At 39.8% G+C, this 12,114-nt stretch overlaps 3 protein-coding genes across 3 annotated transcripts; all 3 read right to left on the bottom strand.

Annotated features, from left to right (window-relative positions):
- Window positions 1-1,108: 1,108 nt before the first annotated feature.
- On the bottom strand, window positions 1,109-1,977 carry si:dkey-57a22.15 (uncharacterized protein LOC795575 homolog). Its single transcript, XM_063887425.1, has 3 exons — window positions 1,916-1,977; window positions 1,548-1,790; window positions 1,109-1,450 (listed from the first exon to the last, which is right to left on the bottom strand). The coding sequence occupies exons 1-3, from the start codon at window positions 1,922-1,924 to the stop codon at window positions 1,178-1,180; spliced, it is 525 nt and encodes a 174-aa protein (XP_063743495.1). The 5' UTR covers window positions 1,925-1,977; the 3' UTR covers window positions 1,109-1,177.
- Window positions 1,978-3,640: 1,663 nt separating this feature from the next.
- On the bottom strand, window positions 3,641-4,716 carry LOC134867096 (gamma-crystallin M2-like). The gene is made up of 3 exons (XM_063887424.1): window positions 4,534-4,716; window positions 4,190-4,432; window positions 3,641-3,988 (listed from the first exon to the last, which is right to left on the bottom strand). The coding sequence occupies exons 1-3, from the start codon at window positions 4,540-4,542 to the stop codon at window positions 3,713-3,715; spliced, it is 528 nt and encodes a 175-aa protein (XP_063743494.1). The 5' UTR covers window positions 4,543-4,716; the 3' UTR covers window positions 3,641-3,712.
- Window positions 4,717-4,869: 153 nt separating this feature from the next.
- On the bottom strand, window positions 4,870-11,281 carry LOC134867410 (beta/gamma crystallin domain-containing protein 2-like). Its single transcript, XM_063887951.1, is given in 7 exon segments — window positions 4,870-5,593; window positions 6,431-6,477; window positions 6,480-6,669; window positions 7,401-7,475; window positions 8,863-9,132; window positions 10,118-10,360; window positions 11,055-11,281. Coding segments are annotated over 7 exon segments (1,107 nt in total). The 5' UTR covers window positions 11,064-11,281; the 3' UTR covers window positions 4,870-5,320.
- Between the last annotated feature and the right edge of the window lie 833 nt (window positions 11,282-12,114).

Below are 12,114 nucleotides of genomic sequence, written 5' to 3'. Positions count from 1 at the left end.
TGTAAGGATCAACTGCCTTTAATTTAAGCAGTCCCGTTATTGCAGTTTATCCTACTTACGGCAGTCGGTTTTGTTTTATCGGTAGTCTAATATGCTGTAAATGGACTGTGCTTTTTACACTTTCTCCCTGTGCACAAATGGAAAGCCACTTCCGGATACAGGAGCTGTCTTTTCCAGGCATCTATGTTTGAATCAGGACTCTGCGCAGTGAGGATCATGGTACCCAAACCTTCATAAGCAATAATTAACTGAAGGCATTTCTTGTTTGGCTAATATGTAAAATAGCTGCTACGTTAGCACCATAGTGGCTAAAAAGACACTAACCATTATATCTCTACAAAAACGTATGCAATGACACAGACCTGAGATTCATGCATTTCATCTGCATGCCAAATACACTATTTTGTTTGAACAGTCCACTCTGTTCAGTTGACCTTGCAGGCCACATTATTTTTCTGCCGGGCTGCAATGTGCTGTTCCATTGCGAACTTTCATTTCATTAACTTTAACTATAGTGCTTCTCCTAATCGTTATTATTAATTGAGTATAACTACTGTTTGCATCCTCAAGACTCATAAAACATGTGTGGCTCGGTTTGTGACCCACAACATATATTGCAGACGCCAAACCCGAGAAACCATCAATCAGAGCATTAATTAATTTACAACAATCATTTAATAACTTTATCTAAATGAAGGTCTGGAGGACTGTATTTGAAATGGCATTACATTTGGTAGAGAGCACATGACGACTGGCTTGATTTTGTATACGCATGATTTTCTAAAAAAATATAAAATCCCATTTTTATTTGAAGAAACAATAACTGAGTCAAAATAAGTATCACAGGAGATTGATGAAGCGGTGTCTACTCTCATGGGTAGGTTATGTGTATGCCGTACAGGTATAGCTGCTTACCCCTCTTGTTGCTTGTAGTTAAGGTATAATAAAATGTCCAAAACAATGCCCTTGTGTTCCCAGTAACAGCAAATGGAGTACAGATCTGCAAACCACACAGCCTTTTTATCGTCTTAATGAAAGGCTCTGTTTATTTTGAAGCCCAAACGACAAAATCAGACTTTGACAAATGAATGAAACCACATTCACAAAGGAGATTTAAAAATTCAACATCTTTAATAAACAAAGTGTTTGATATTTACAGCAAGGTTTCGCTAAATGGCTAAAATTCGTTGACCCTCCTGAAGGAGCCAACGATGGCGCAGGTGGCGCACCAGTCGCGGTACCTCCTGTATTCCCCAGGTCTCAGGAAGTACTGTCTGCCTCGGAAGTTGGGGTACTCATAGAAGATCCAGAAGCCATTCATAACATTACTGGAGTACACATGGCGGTGATGGAAACGGTCAGACACACAGGGACAGTCATCCATGAACTCCATCATGTGACCGCTGAAGTCGGGCTTCTCGTAGATGCGCAATCTGTAGGAGCCTCGATACTGTGGGAACAAAGGACAGGATGTCTTCTTTAACCAAGTGCCTTTTGGAAATGATCAGACCTCAAAGCAAACGGTCCCTCGTCTTTCATCATCTTACCTGTGGAATCATCCTGCATGAGCGGATACAGCTACTGAATCCCATCCACCTCTGGTAGTCGGGGTACTCTCCCCTCCTCATGAAGTACTGGTGGCCCATGAAGTTGGGTCGCTCATAGATCATGAAGCAGCCGCTCTCCACCCTGATGGAGTTGCAGCGGCTGAAGTACGAGTGAAGGTCCGTGCAGTCGTTGCTGCACTCATAGCTCCGACCCTGGAAGTTTTTGTCCTCGTAAAAGATAATCTATTGGGGAATAAATGTGTCACTAGAGGCAACAAGTATTTAGCCAAACACAAAACATACTGAGAGCAAATTGAAAACACTTTGTAGTACATTTATTTAAGCAGAGGGAAATAAACAGTACTTACCTTGCCCATGGTCTCCGTTGGAGAGATTCCCCATGTTTTCAGGGCTTTTTATACTACCTCTTGACAAACAAAGTATTGTTATTCAAATTCTCTCATAGTTATAATTGAAGGCTACTGGCACATGTTTACCTTTTTGTTGGAGCACAACATTGGGACGGAAATATGGATTTGTATTTGGAAAAAAGGATAAATAATTAACTGGTTTGGTGTTTTGACATGCATGGACAAAGGAAAAGACTAGTATGGTATCCACACATCCAGTGGACAATGGCTGCAGAACAACATGGAACAGCCCTTTCGCATTAAATATGTTGCATAACAGAGCAGGAAGCCATTCGCTCTGCCTAACGTTCTACCCGAGCAAACCCACTGTGTGCAAAAGAGTAAGTTTACACTGTGCTGTTGGACTGAGCTGCTCTGAACCCAAAGGTTTCATAGCTTTCTTGTACTGTATGTCTTGATTGTGTGTGTGTGTGTGTGTGTGTGTGTGTGTGTGTGTGTGTGTGTGTGTGTGTGTGTGTGTGTGTGTGTGTGTGTGTGTGTGTGTGTGTGTGTGTGTGTGTGTGTGTGTGTGTGTGTGTGTGTGTGTGTGTGTGGGTCTTCAAGTATCTGACAGTTTGGATACTATGGACTACAATTCCCTTGACGGACATGTTTGACTTCCCCTTTAATAATAATATGATATTCCAAAATGAATAGCTTATATGTACGCTCCATTATTGCTCCAGATTTAGTCAATTATGAACATTATTTTACTTCATGAAGATCGATGTCTGGATGTTTGTTTAATTCAAAGGAATCTATTCTCGGAAATATCCTCCGGGGTTGAATGGGGAATCGTTGGTGCCTTTAATAGATGCAACTTCATATTTTTCAAAGGTTTATATTTTGATGACATCGACTATAGAGGATCTGTAGAAAATCTTCCGTTTCATATCCTAAGTAAATACACATAACATGTAGTAAGAGTTATGGAAATGTCAAAATCTACATGCATATATATTTTAATTGATATTTGGTTGGATATCTTTGTTTAAAATCAATGTTTGATGTTATTCATCACTAAAGCACCATGATTATGATGAGAGATAAAAAAACAAAACTGCATTTGGTGCATTTTTTCATAGCATATCTCACTTAGTCATTGTTTTTGTAAATGTTATGAACGTACAGAGCCTATGTTTCTGATAGGTATATTTTAGGAAATAATAAAGGTGAAAATGATGATCATCGTAGGTGTGTTCATTATTATTTCTTGGAAAAACTGAAGATTTGAGTTTGTTTTCATTCTGTGCATTTACAAATATGTGCTTATACTATTATGGTCTATTATACTTTGAGATAGTGTCTGCATGTGTCCTGCTTTACCAAATCCATCATGATTTTTTGCCCTTTCTGTCATATTTTGAATCATTGTATTTGTGATATTCAGCGTTATTTATATACCAGTGTGTGCTGCGTCCCTCGATATTCAGCTTAAGGTTTAACACAAAACATGTGGATGTACTCTGCCACTATATCCACCAGTAAATCCCATTGGAGGCCAACATTGGGAGAGGGCAACTAATGCATTGAATGGTATGGAAGCCAAAGTGTGGGACCAATCAATTAGAAGGAAGAATCTGCATTTAGGAATCCTATAACCTTTATAACAAATTCAAGGACCAATTGTGAGGCACAGAACCACAGCTGACAACTGGCTAATAAACAGAAGAGAAGCATGAATGTTTATGAAGCTGTTGAAGTTTATTGGGAAACACAGACTTGGGGAAAGATGCATTGAATTACAGCTGGTCTTCAGTTCAAGTCGGTGATTCTTCTGAGGGAGCCAACTCTGGGGCTGACGCCTCCCCAGTCGCTGTACCTCCTGTACTCCCCGGGCCTCAGGTAGTACGCCCTGCCCTTGTAGTTGGGCTGGTCGTACAGCAGCCAGTGGCCGTCCATCACGTTACAGGAGTTGAAGTCGGACATGCTGAGGCGGTCCTGGACGTTTGGGCAGTCGTCCACCAGTTCGTGCATCTGACCGGACATCTCAGAGCGTTCGTAGAGCCTCATCCTGTAGGAGCCACGGTGCTGGTAATGGATGGAAAACATTGTTAATATGCAGCCTTATCAAAATCTCATTGGTATCCAGAGATATTTTGGTTGCTTTGAAGTCTCATACTAGTCAGGCTCTTCACTCCTGACATATAACAAGTCTCTAAGAGCTGGAAAATAGCACACAAAATGGAATAAAGACAACGAAATTGGGGATATTCTGTATTTCTGACGTACCTGGGGGATCATACGGCAAGATCTGACACAATCATTGAGGCCAATGGCACGCTGGTTGTCAGAGTACTCTCCTCTCCTCAGGTAGTACTGGTTGCCCATGTAGTTGGGCCTCTCATAGATCATGAAGCAGCCGCTCTCCACCCTGATGGAGTTGCATCTGTTGAAGTAGGAGTGAAGGTCGGCACTGTCGCTGCTGCACTCATGAGAGCGCCCCTGGAAGTTTCGGTCCTCGTAAAATATGATCTGCAAAAAGCAATCATTGCACATGCACCGTTGTTTAATGCAGAGCTTTGGATGGAAAATAATGAGTAAAACACAGTGTGGATAAAAGCATAGTTCCTTACCTTTCCCATGGTTATGTTGGCATCAGACTGCGGTCAATGATGACCCTCAGCCAAGCCAATGTGCTTTATAAAAAAAGAAAGAAAGGGCGGCTGTGTGATTGCACAGCATAAAGCATTGTCATCTAAATATATCCCGAACAGCGTTGATGTATCAGGGGTGTGGGTGGGTGGGAAAAATCAGTTTGTGTATAGATGACTCTTGGTGTGTGATGAGTTATTGTTCTTTCCTCCATGTTCATCACTATTTCCCTCCAGAAAAGGCCTGCGTACAATAGACTGCGTACTGCACAGCATCAGCAAGATTAAACTGATATTAAATGAAGCCGACACGTGACAGGTGGAGCAATCCATCCTCTAAATATGTCTTTTAATGGACAGTGCTTTCTGCGGTACAATACAAAGCACTTTCTCTACTTAAAAGCTTGAAGGCTACTTAAAGACTTTGAATCGTGAAACTAATGCCGTGTTTTGAAATGTTTGAGGTCCTGCTCACAACTGAATGGAATATGAAGACTCCATTTTGCAAATGCTTTATTACCATGGTGAGTGTTTGAACAACAAGTCATAGAAAAGTTGTCTGTGCTTTTCTTGTATCCAGTTCTAATCCCGATTAATATTTCAAAGGTTTTCTCAGGATTTTGTCTTATCCTTCACGACGAATCACTCAATTTTACAGAAAAAGGTCCAACTGAGAGTCACACACAGGATCTTGTCCTATTGGTGGTCTTTATCTGAGCATGAAGCATTTACAATGTGTCCATATAGCTCTTGGATCCTCTAAAACAGATCAATAGTCCAGGATGCGTCTGATGGAGCCGACCCGGGCGCTCCTGCTGCCCCACTCACTGAACCTCATGTACTCTCCGGGTCTTATCAGGTACATCCTGCCCTGGAAGTCTGGTTGCTCGTAGAAGAGCCAGTTTCCGTTGGTGACGTTGCAGGAGAAGATGCTGTTCATGTGAAAGCGTTCCTGCACGCTCGGACAGTCGTCCGCCAGGTCCATCATCTGCCCTCCGAACTCGATCCGCTGATACAGGCGCATGCTGAACGCCCTGGCATCCTAGTTCAAATCGGATAAAGGACTCATTTACAAACACATCATTCGTTTATATGTTGCTGCATTTTATCCTTTGAGTGTATCTTAATGATAACTCGTCATTTTATGTGAAGGAATATTAAAAAAGAATACGATGATTCGTTAATGATCTGAAAGTGTGCTGTACGTACCCAGATTTTAGCATTAGATATAGAGCAGGACTGCGAAACAACTCTTGGGCAGAATGTCATGTAACTTGGTGGAAGATGACAGCATGGGCCAAGGAGCAAGCCATTTCGTTTTGGAGCGATTTCGAATCAATGGGTGGATACACATTATTTTAAGTTATAGAAAAAGCCTTGATGTAGATCTTGCTCTCTCTGAAAGCCCTTACTATCTTTAAAAGCGGCTGGTGTCTAGACTTAAATAGTACAGTCTTTCATGTTCCCAAGAGGACGCATCCACGTGACTTGTCCTCTAGCTCCACCATAAAGTTAACATAAGATATCTTGACACTGTAAAATGGACTGCCATGAAGTTTGTCAAGAGAAGTCCATCTGAAACAAAATCCTTTAGGCACATTTTTAACCTGCCAGAAAACTCCAAACTCCAAACATTGATGCTCCTTATGCTCATTTTTGATAAGAACTACAGGAGTGCTCTACTGTTCTTTGGATATTGTTTTTTCATGGTGACATAAGATCCTTGAATTCTTATAAACGTAACCCTAACCCTCATTTGCGTTTGGATATAATCCTTAAATTGTTCTGTTCAGAGAAGAGAATCTCCTTCAAATCACCTAAATATCAACATAAACCTGGTTGGTCTATTTTTTAAAAATCCCCCAAAACAGTTCCTCACGGTTGGGATGAGGCGACAGAGAAGACAGTGTCGGTACCCATCCAGTACTGACTGTCGGGATACTCTCCTCTCTTCAGGCAGTACTGGTTCCCACTGAAGTTGGGCTGGTCGTAGATCATGAAGCAGCCGCTCTCCACCCGGATGGAGTTGCATTGTTTGAGAAGGCACCTCAGGTCGGCGTAGTCCTCGCTGCACTCCAAATGTCGCCCAGAGAAATTCATTTCCTCATAGAAGATGATCTAAACCGGGGAAATGTTGTACTTTTGTTCAGAAATAGATTTATAGGCATATTTTTTAAACGATCGTGCTGTAAAAACTGGGATCAAGAGCGAATTTGACTATTTTCTGGATATTTTCAATTCGGGATTACTATGAAGCTGAAGACTTCAAATGAAAAGCCTTGGGGCCTGTTTTCTTTTCGTTTACTTCACAATAAAAGCATGTTCCACATGTTCTCCTCAATTTAATCTGAAAAAATAAATAAATTAAGCTCAAGACTTGAAAAGAAAAGCCTCCTGTTTGTACTTTGATAAATTCACAATAAAATATAACTTTTTCTCACAATATTTCCATCTCATTTCGCCGCTTTTATTCTGAAAGAATTATAGAAAATGGAGGCGAAGGCGTAAAAAGAAAAGCCTGGAGGCCTTTACACTTTGTTTACCTCACAAAAAAAGACTTTCCCCACATGTTTTAATCTACTTTATCCTCTTCTCATTTGAAAAAAACATAGTTATTAAGCTCTAGATAAATAGATAAAAAGCTGGAGGCCCTATTTGCTTCTTGTTAACTTCAAAATAAAAGCATTTCTTAATCAACTTCATCCTCTAATCTGAAAAAACACAGGTATGAAGCTCAAAAACAGCCTAGGCCAATTTGTACATTGATACTTCAAAATAAAAGCATTTTTCGGATCCTATAGGTAAAAAACAGTGTTCTGTCCCCCTTCCTATTCCTGTAGTCTGTTTACCTTCCCCATGATGCCCCGTTTGCCTTGCGCCATGCCTTCCCCGTGTGATCCGTGCAGCTCATTGAAGACTCCCACCTTTCACATATATAGTGAAAGCAAAGCGCAGACTCTGCACGTGTCATTCATATTATAATAGCCAGAAATCTTTGTCATGTGTGTCACGGTGTTACCCTGAAGAGATGATGGGTGTACAGGTAGGAGCTGTTTGGAACGGGGTGGTGTTGTGGCAGGAGGTTTCTGAAATGAAACAGTCCTGAGCTCTTTGTTGTCACTGAATGGGTTGATTTCTTTATAATATATATTTTCTAGACTATGCTTTCATCAGAGTTGCACATGGAGAGATGTTGTGCATTGGAGGAGTTCTTGGTATGGACATGTTTTCTTTTCTATCACCTATCTAGTTTAAGTCGATAATGATTTTTCCAGATATTTGGATCTTTTGCAACTTTACTATCAGAAATTTCTCCAAAGTTAAGTTTAACCTCAGACTTTTTTTTATTTTTCCTGAATGATCTTCTTATTTTCAAGAATAATCAGTTATGAAATTGGTTTTTAACGGATAAAAATATTATGTATAGAATCGATGTATTAGTTTATTAAGAGCATATAAGTACATATCATTTGTAAGATGTGTTTTTTAAATTATTATATTAGAAGATGTCATTTCACATTATGTTCATTTGAGATTTCCAGTTTTTATCTTTATTTTAAAGGTATGTTATTTTGAGCTTTGGTTTTATATCATAACACATTCATTCACACTCACATAACACTGCCCTCTGGTGGACAGGTTGATAACTGCACACAGCTCTAACAAGGGTTTAAATCTCACATTTTAACAAGAAAATAATCTGGTGTAAATCAAATCCAAATGTAAATAAAACAATCAATCCAAAAGGTTCATTTAGCAGCTAGTCTGGAGCGTTTGGTCATACCACAAGACACTCATCAGCAGAAGGGGATTCCCCAGTTTTCCAGAAAAATTCACATAGAAAGGTATATTTTTTCTGAGCAATAAAAGGATTTCTGAAGGTTTAAAGTTCCTCCTGTTTTTCCAAATCAAATTATTGGCTGATGGAGATCATGTGATATGCTCTAACAGCTAATAAATGGACCTTGTGGTAAGGTTGTCTAAAGGCAAGTTTCAATTATCTAATGTATTTTAAATTATTTCAAAAGAACAGTACACTGAGTGAAGCAGACAAACTTTCCTTAAACTCTACAATAGATAACGCTAGAGTCTTAGGTGGTATGTGTCAGCTCTTGCAGGATTTTATTCAGGCCTCTGATGAGAGTCAGGATGTCGGACCATGACCCGTTCACTTCGTCAGGGGAAAACATGCCCTCCAAATGCAGAGAGCAAGAAAAAAACTGGATACAATTGAGCACTGACGCCATTTTATTCAGCGTGTGAAACAGGGCAAAGAGCAGACATTTAACAAGAACTGTGTTTCTGTCTTTAGAGATCCATGAGACGCCTGATGGAGCCGATCTTGGAGTTGTTGCCGCTCCACTCGTTGAAGCTCTTGTACTGGCCGGGCCTCAGGTAGTAGTGACGTCCCCTGTAGTTGGACTGCTCGTACATGAGCCAGTGGCCGTCCATCACGTTGCAGGAGTTGAAGTTGGACATGTGGAAACGGTCATTGAGGTTGGGGCAGTTGTCTGTCAGCTCCATCATCTGACCTCCCATGTCGAAATGCTCGTACAGCCTCATCTTGAAGGTGCCGTTGTGCTGCAGAGGGCAGGGAAAGTCAAACGTTCACCTCCCAACAAAAGTTACACACCTTTAATATACTGTATAAAAGCGTTTGGTTTAAAGGAATAGTTACACATGTTGGGAAACATGCTTAGCTGCGTTGCCAAGAGTTAGATGAGAAGATTGACACCACACATGAATACATTTAAAAGAAAAAATGTATAGAAAGTACGGCTAGTTAGCTTAGCTTAGCATAAACAATCAGCATTGCAGCCTGGCTGGCTCTGTCCAAGTCAAACCTTAACAGAGAATTAAAAGAAATAACGTTATAATTAAAAATGACTGATTTGGGGTGCTGGTAGTCATATTTTGGTTTCTTTTGTACGTTGCCAGGCTAGCTGTTTCCCCCCTGTGTTCTAGTCTTTATGATAAGATAAGCTAACAGGCTGCTCATGTATCAATTTTCCCGACAAGAAAATGACATTTCTAAAATGCCAGATTTTTCTTTTAAGCATTATCTACTAATTTAAGAACACATATTGGACAAAACCAATTGCCAAATGAATTTAAAGGATCAAGAGTTTGGATTTAATACAGACCTACAGTATGCTGTGGTTTGAATTGAGCTGAAAGTTTCATCTTTGGCAGAATTTCAAAAAATCTTCAGCATTTCTGATTATTTGGGAATTTGTAAATTATTAAATTGCAACTAAAGGAAAGTTGTTCCCCTCGAATAATTTAATTTCACATATAAACGTTTACTTGATGAGTCATTTACTGGACAGGCTGCTTAAATAATCTTTACGTGAAGTAGTGAATCCCTTTATTCATTTATTAATGCCAGGGCAGATGAAGAGCAGAAGCCCAAATTACAGCTTTACTTTTGTCTGTTTGTGAGGAAAATCAGTTGTTTAATCGTTTTAGCTAATTATTCCGACCATATTTTATCTTTATTATCTAAGAAAGAAGGTTTAGAGGCATTTTAAGGCATATTTAGGGTATATTTTGCAAAAGGCCTCACCATGGGGATCATGCGACAGGACCTGACACAGTCATTCATTCCTGTCATGCTCATGTAGTCGGAGTACTCTCCCCTCTTCATGAAGTACTGCGTTCCCATGAAGCCGGGGCGGTCGTAGATCATGAACATGCCGCTCTCCACCCTGATGGAGCGGCATTGGTGGAACTTGGAGTGCAGGTCGGAGCAGTCGCTCATGCACTCGTGGTGCTGGCCTCCAAAGTTCCTGTCCTGGTAGAAGATGATCTGATGGAGCAACACCAAAACAAAAAAGTCACATTCAGCCAATTTCTCACACGTTATCGATCACTATGATTCACAGAGTGCTTTCTTCTCTGCAAGTAATGAAATATCTCTATAACGATGCGCAGAATATATGGTATTCAGCCTTTCAGGAAGCCAGCTCTCTGTGCTGCACTTTCTCAATGCACTCCGATGCATCTCAACCTGTCGCCTGATTTTGTGTTGTGTTTCATTTTAATGCACAATTTTAATGTTGTACCTTTAATTAAAATGTATTTTCTATACGTCTATTCTATGTTGTTTACTGGTAACAGTATTCTATGTGATATCAATTTGATGTGAGTATTTGAACTGTGAAGTATTTGAACTGTGAAGCATTTTGAACTGCAATTCTTGTACAAGAGGTGCTATACAAATAAAGATTATTAAAAAAAATGTATACATATTTTTCCATGTATACAGTGTTAGTTATTTGCATTTGAGTGAGTAGCAGTGGGATGTAAAACAACACAAATAAACATTACTCTTTCAAGCTAATTTAAAGAGAAATGTATACATATTTTTCCATGTATACAGTAAGTGAGTAGCAATGGGATGTAAAACAACACAAATAAACATTACTGAAAGTATATTCCCATCTGTGAATTCACACCAGAGTTTCTGACAAATCTCAGTGCCGGCTTGTCTGGATACCAACCTTTCCCATGATGGCAGCTGCTGTTAGTCCTCCTTCTGTGCTTTGACCACCAAAGGGAGTCCATGTTTTTATACGTTAGCCGGTGTTGTTATTGTAATAAGGCCTGCTGTCAGCAAAGACCCTACAGGAGTCTCCTGTTTGTCCGCTGGGATAAAGGGTTAACGCTGTGCAGCTTCCAGCAACAGCCACCGGCGCTGCAGCACAATCAGGGTTGAGCTCTTTGACCCGTCTTCTGTCTGTTGTAAATGGGACGTATTCAGTGTGGTCATACCGGGTGTAAGAACCTGAAGATATATGTACGCGTGGGGAAACAGATATAGGTTTGAACCGTGTTCTCTGCTGTAGCCACAAACAGACGAGTGAACAGGACACACATTGTAGATCAGTGTTGATGCTTGTTGTATCTGGAGGGATAGGACTAAAATAGGAGGAAGATAACACACTTTTTTCCACTTTCCACAATGTGAATCTCATAAACAACAATAAATACAACATTGATATTGTAGTGTATTATTGTTAGGGTTATGCATATATTAAGGTAGACTCATACATTTGATGTCACATTAATGCTCATAATAACAATTTGGTCATTCATAAGTAACAAAAAGTTTCAAATGATTTGGTCTAGTTCACAATATGTTTCTATATAAAACATCCACAAGATAAAACATACTCTGGTCAACTAGTATTATTGATATTCGGATACAGAAAGTCTGAATTGTGGGTTAATTGGACACTTTAAACCTGTGTAATGATCGCTTTTTACAGAAGAATAGACCATTTTCAGTAAGTGTTATTAAGGAAGAGTGACTACTCTTTGCCCCCATCTGAGCAGAGTATATTAAGATTGATATTCACATTACAGTTCATTAAAGCGACTCAGAGTTAATATACATTAGCATGTATAAACAAGGACTTTCTTATTTACTGTCAATGCGCAGTTGGCAGAGACTCTGCCGCAGAGTATTTGTAGAATATGGTCAGATGTTATTAAGCTTGCTTTATGCTTTATAATGACTTATAAAGAGCCAATATACTACTAATATGCATGCTTATAAGC

Source organism: Eleginops maclovinus, chromosome 7 (genome assembly GCF_036324505.1).
Source record: "Eleginops maclovinus isolate JMC-PN-2008 ecotype Puerto Natales chromosome 7, JC_Emac_rtc_rv5, whole genome shotgun sequence".
Lineage (NCBI taxonomy): Eukaryota > Metazoa > Chordata > Actinopteri > Perciformes > Eleginopidae > Eleginops > Eleginops maclovinus.
The sequence above is the reverse complement of the archived record's forward strand: the minus strand, read 5'-3'. Positions and strand labels throughout refer to the sequence as shown.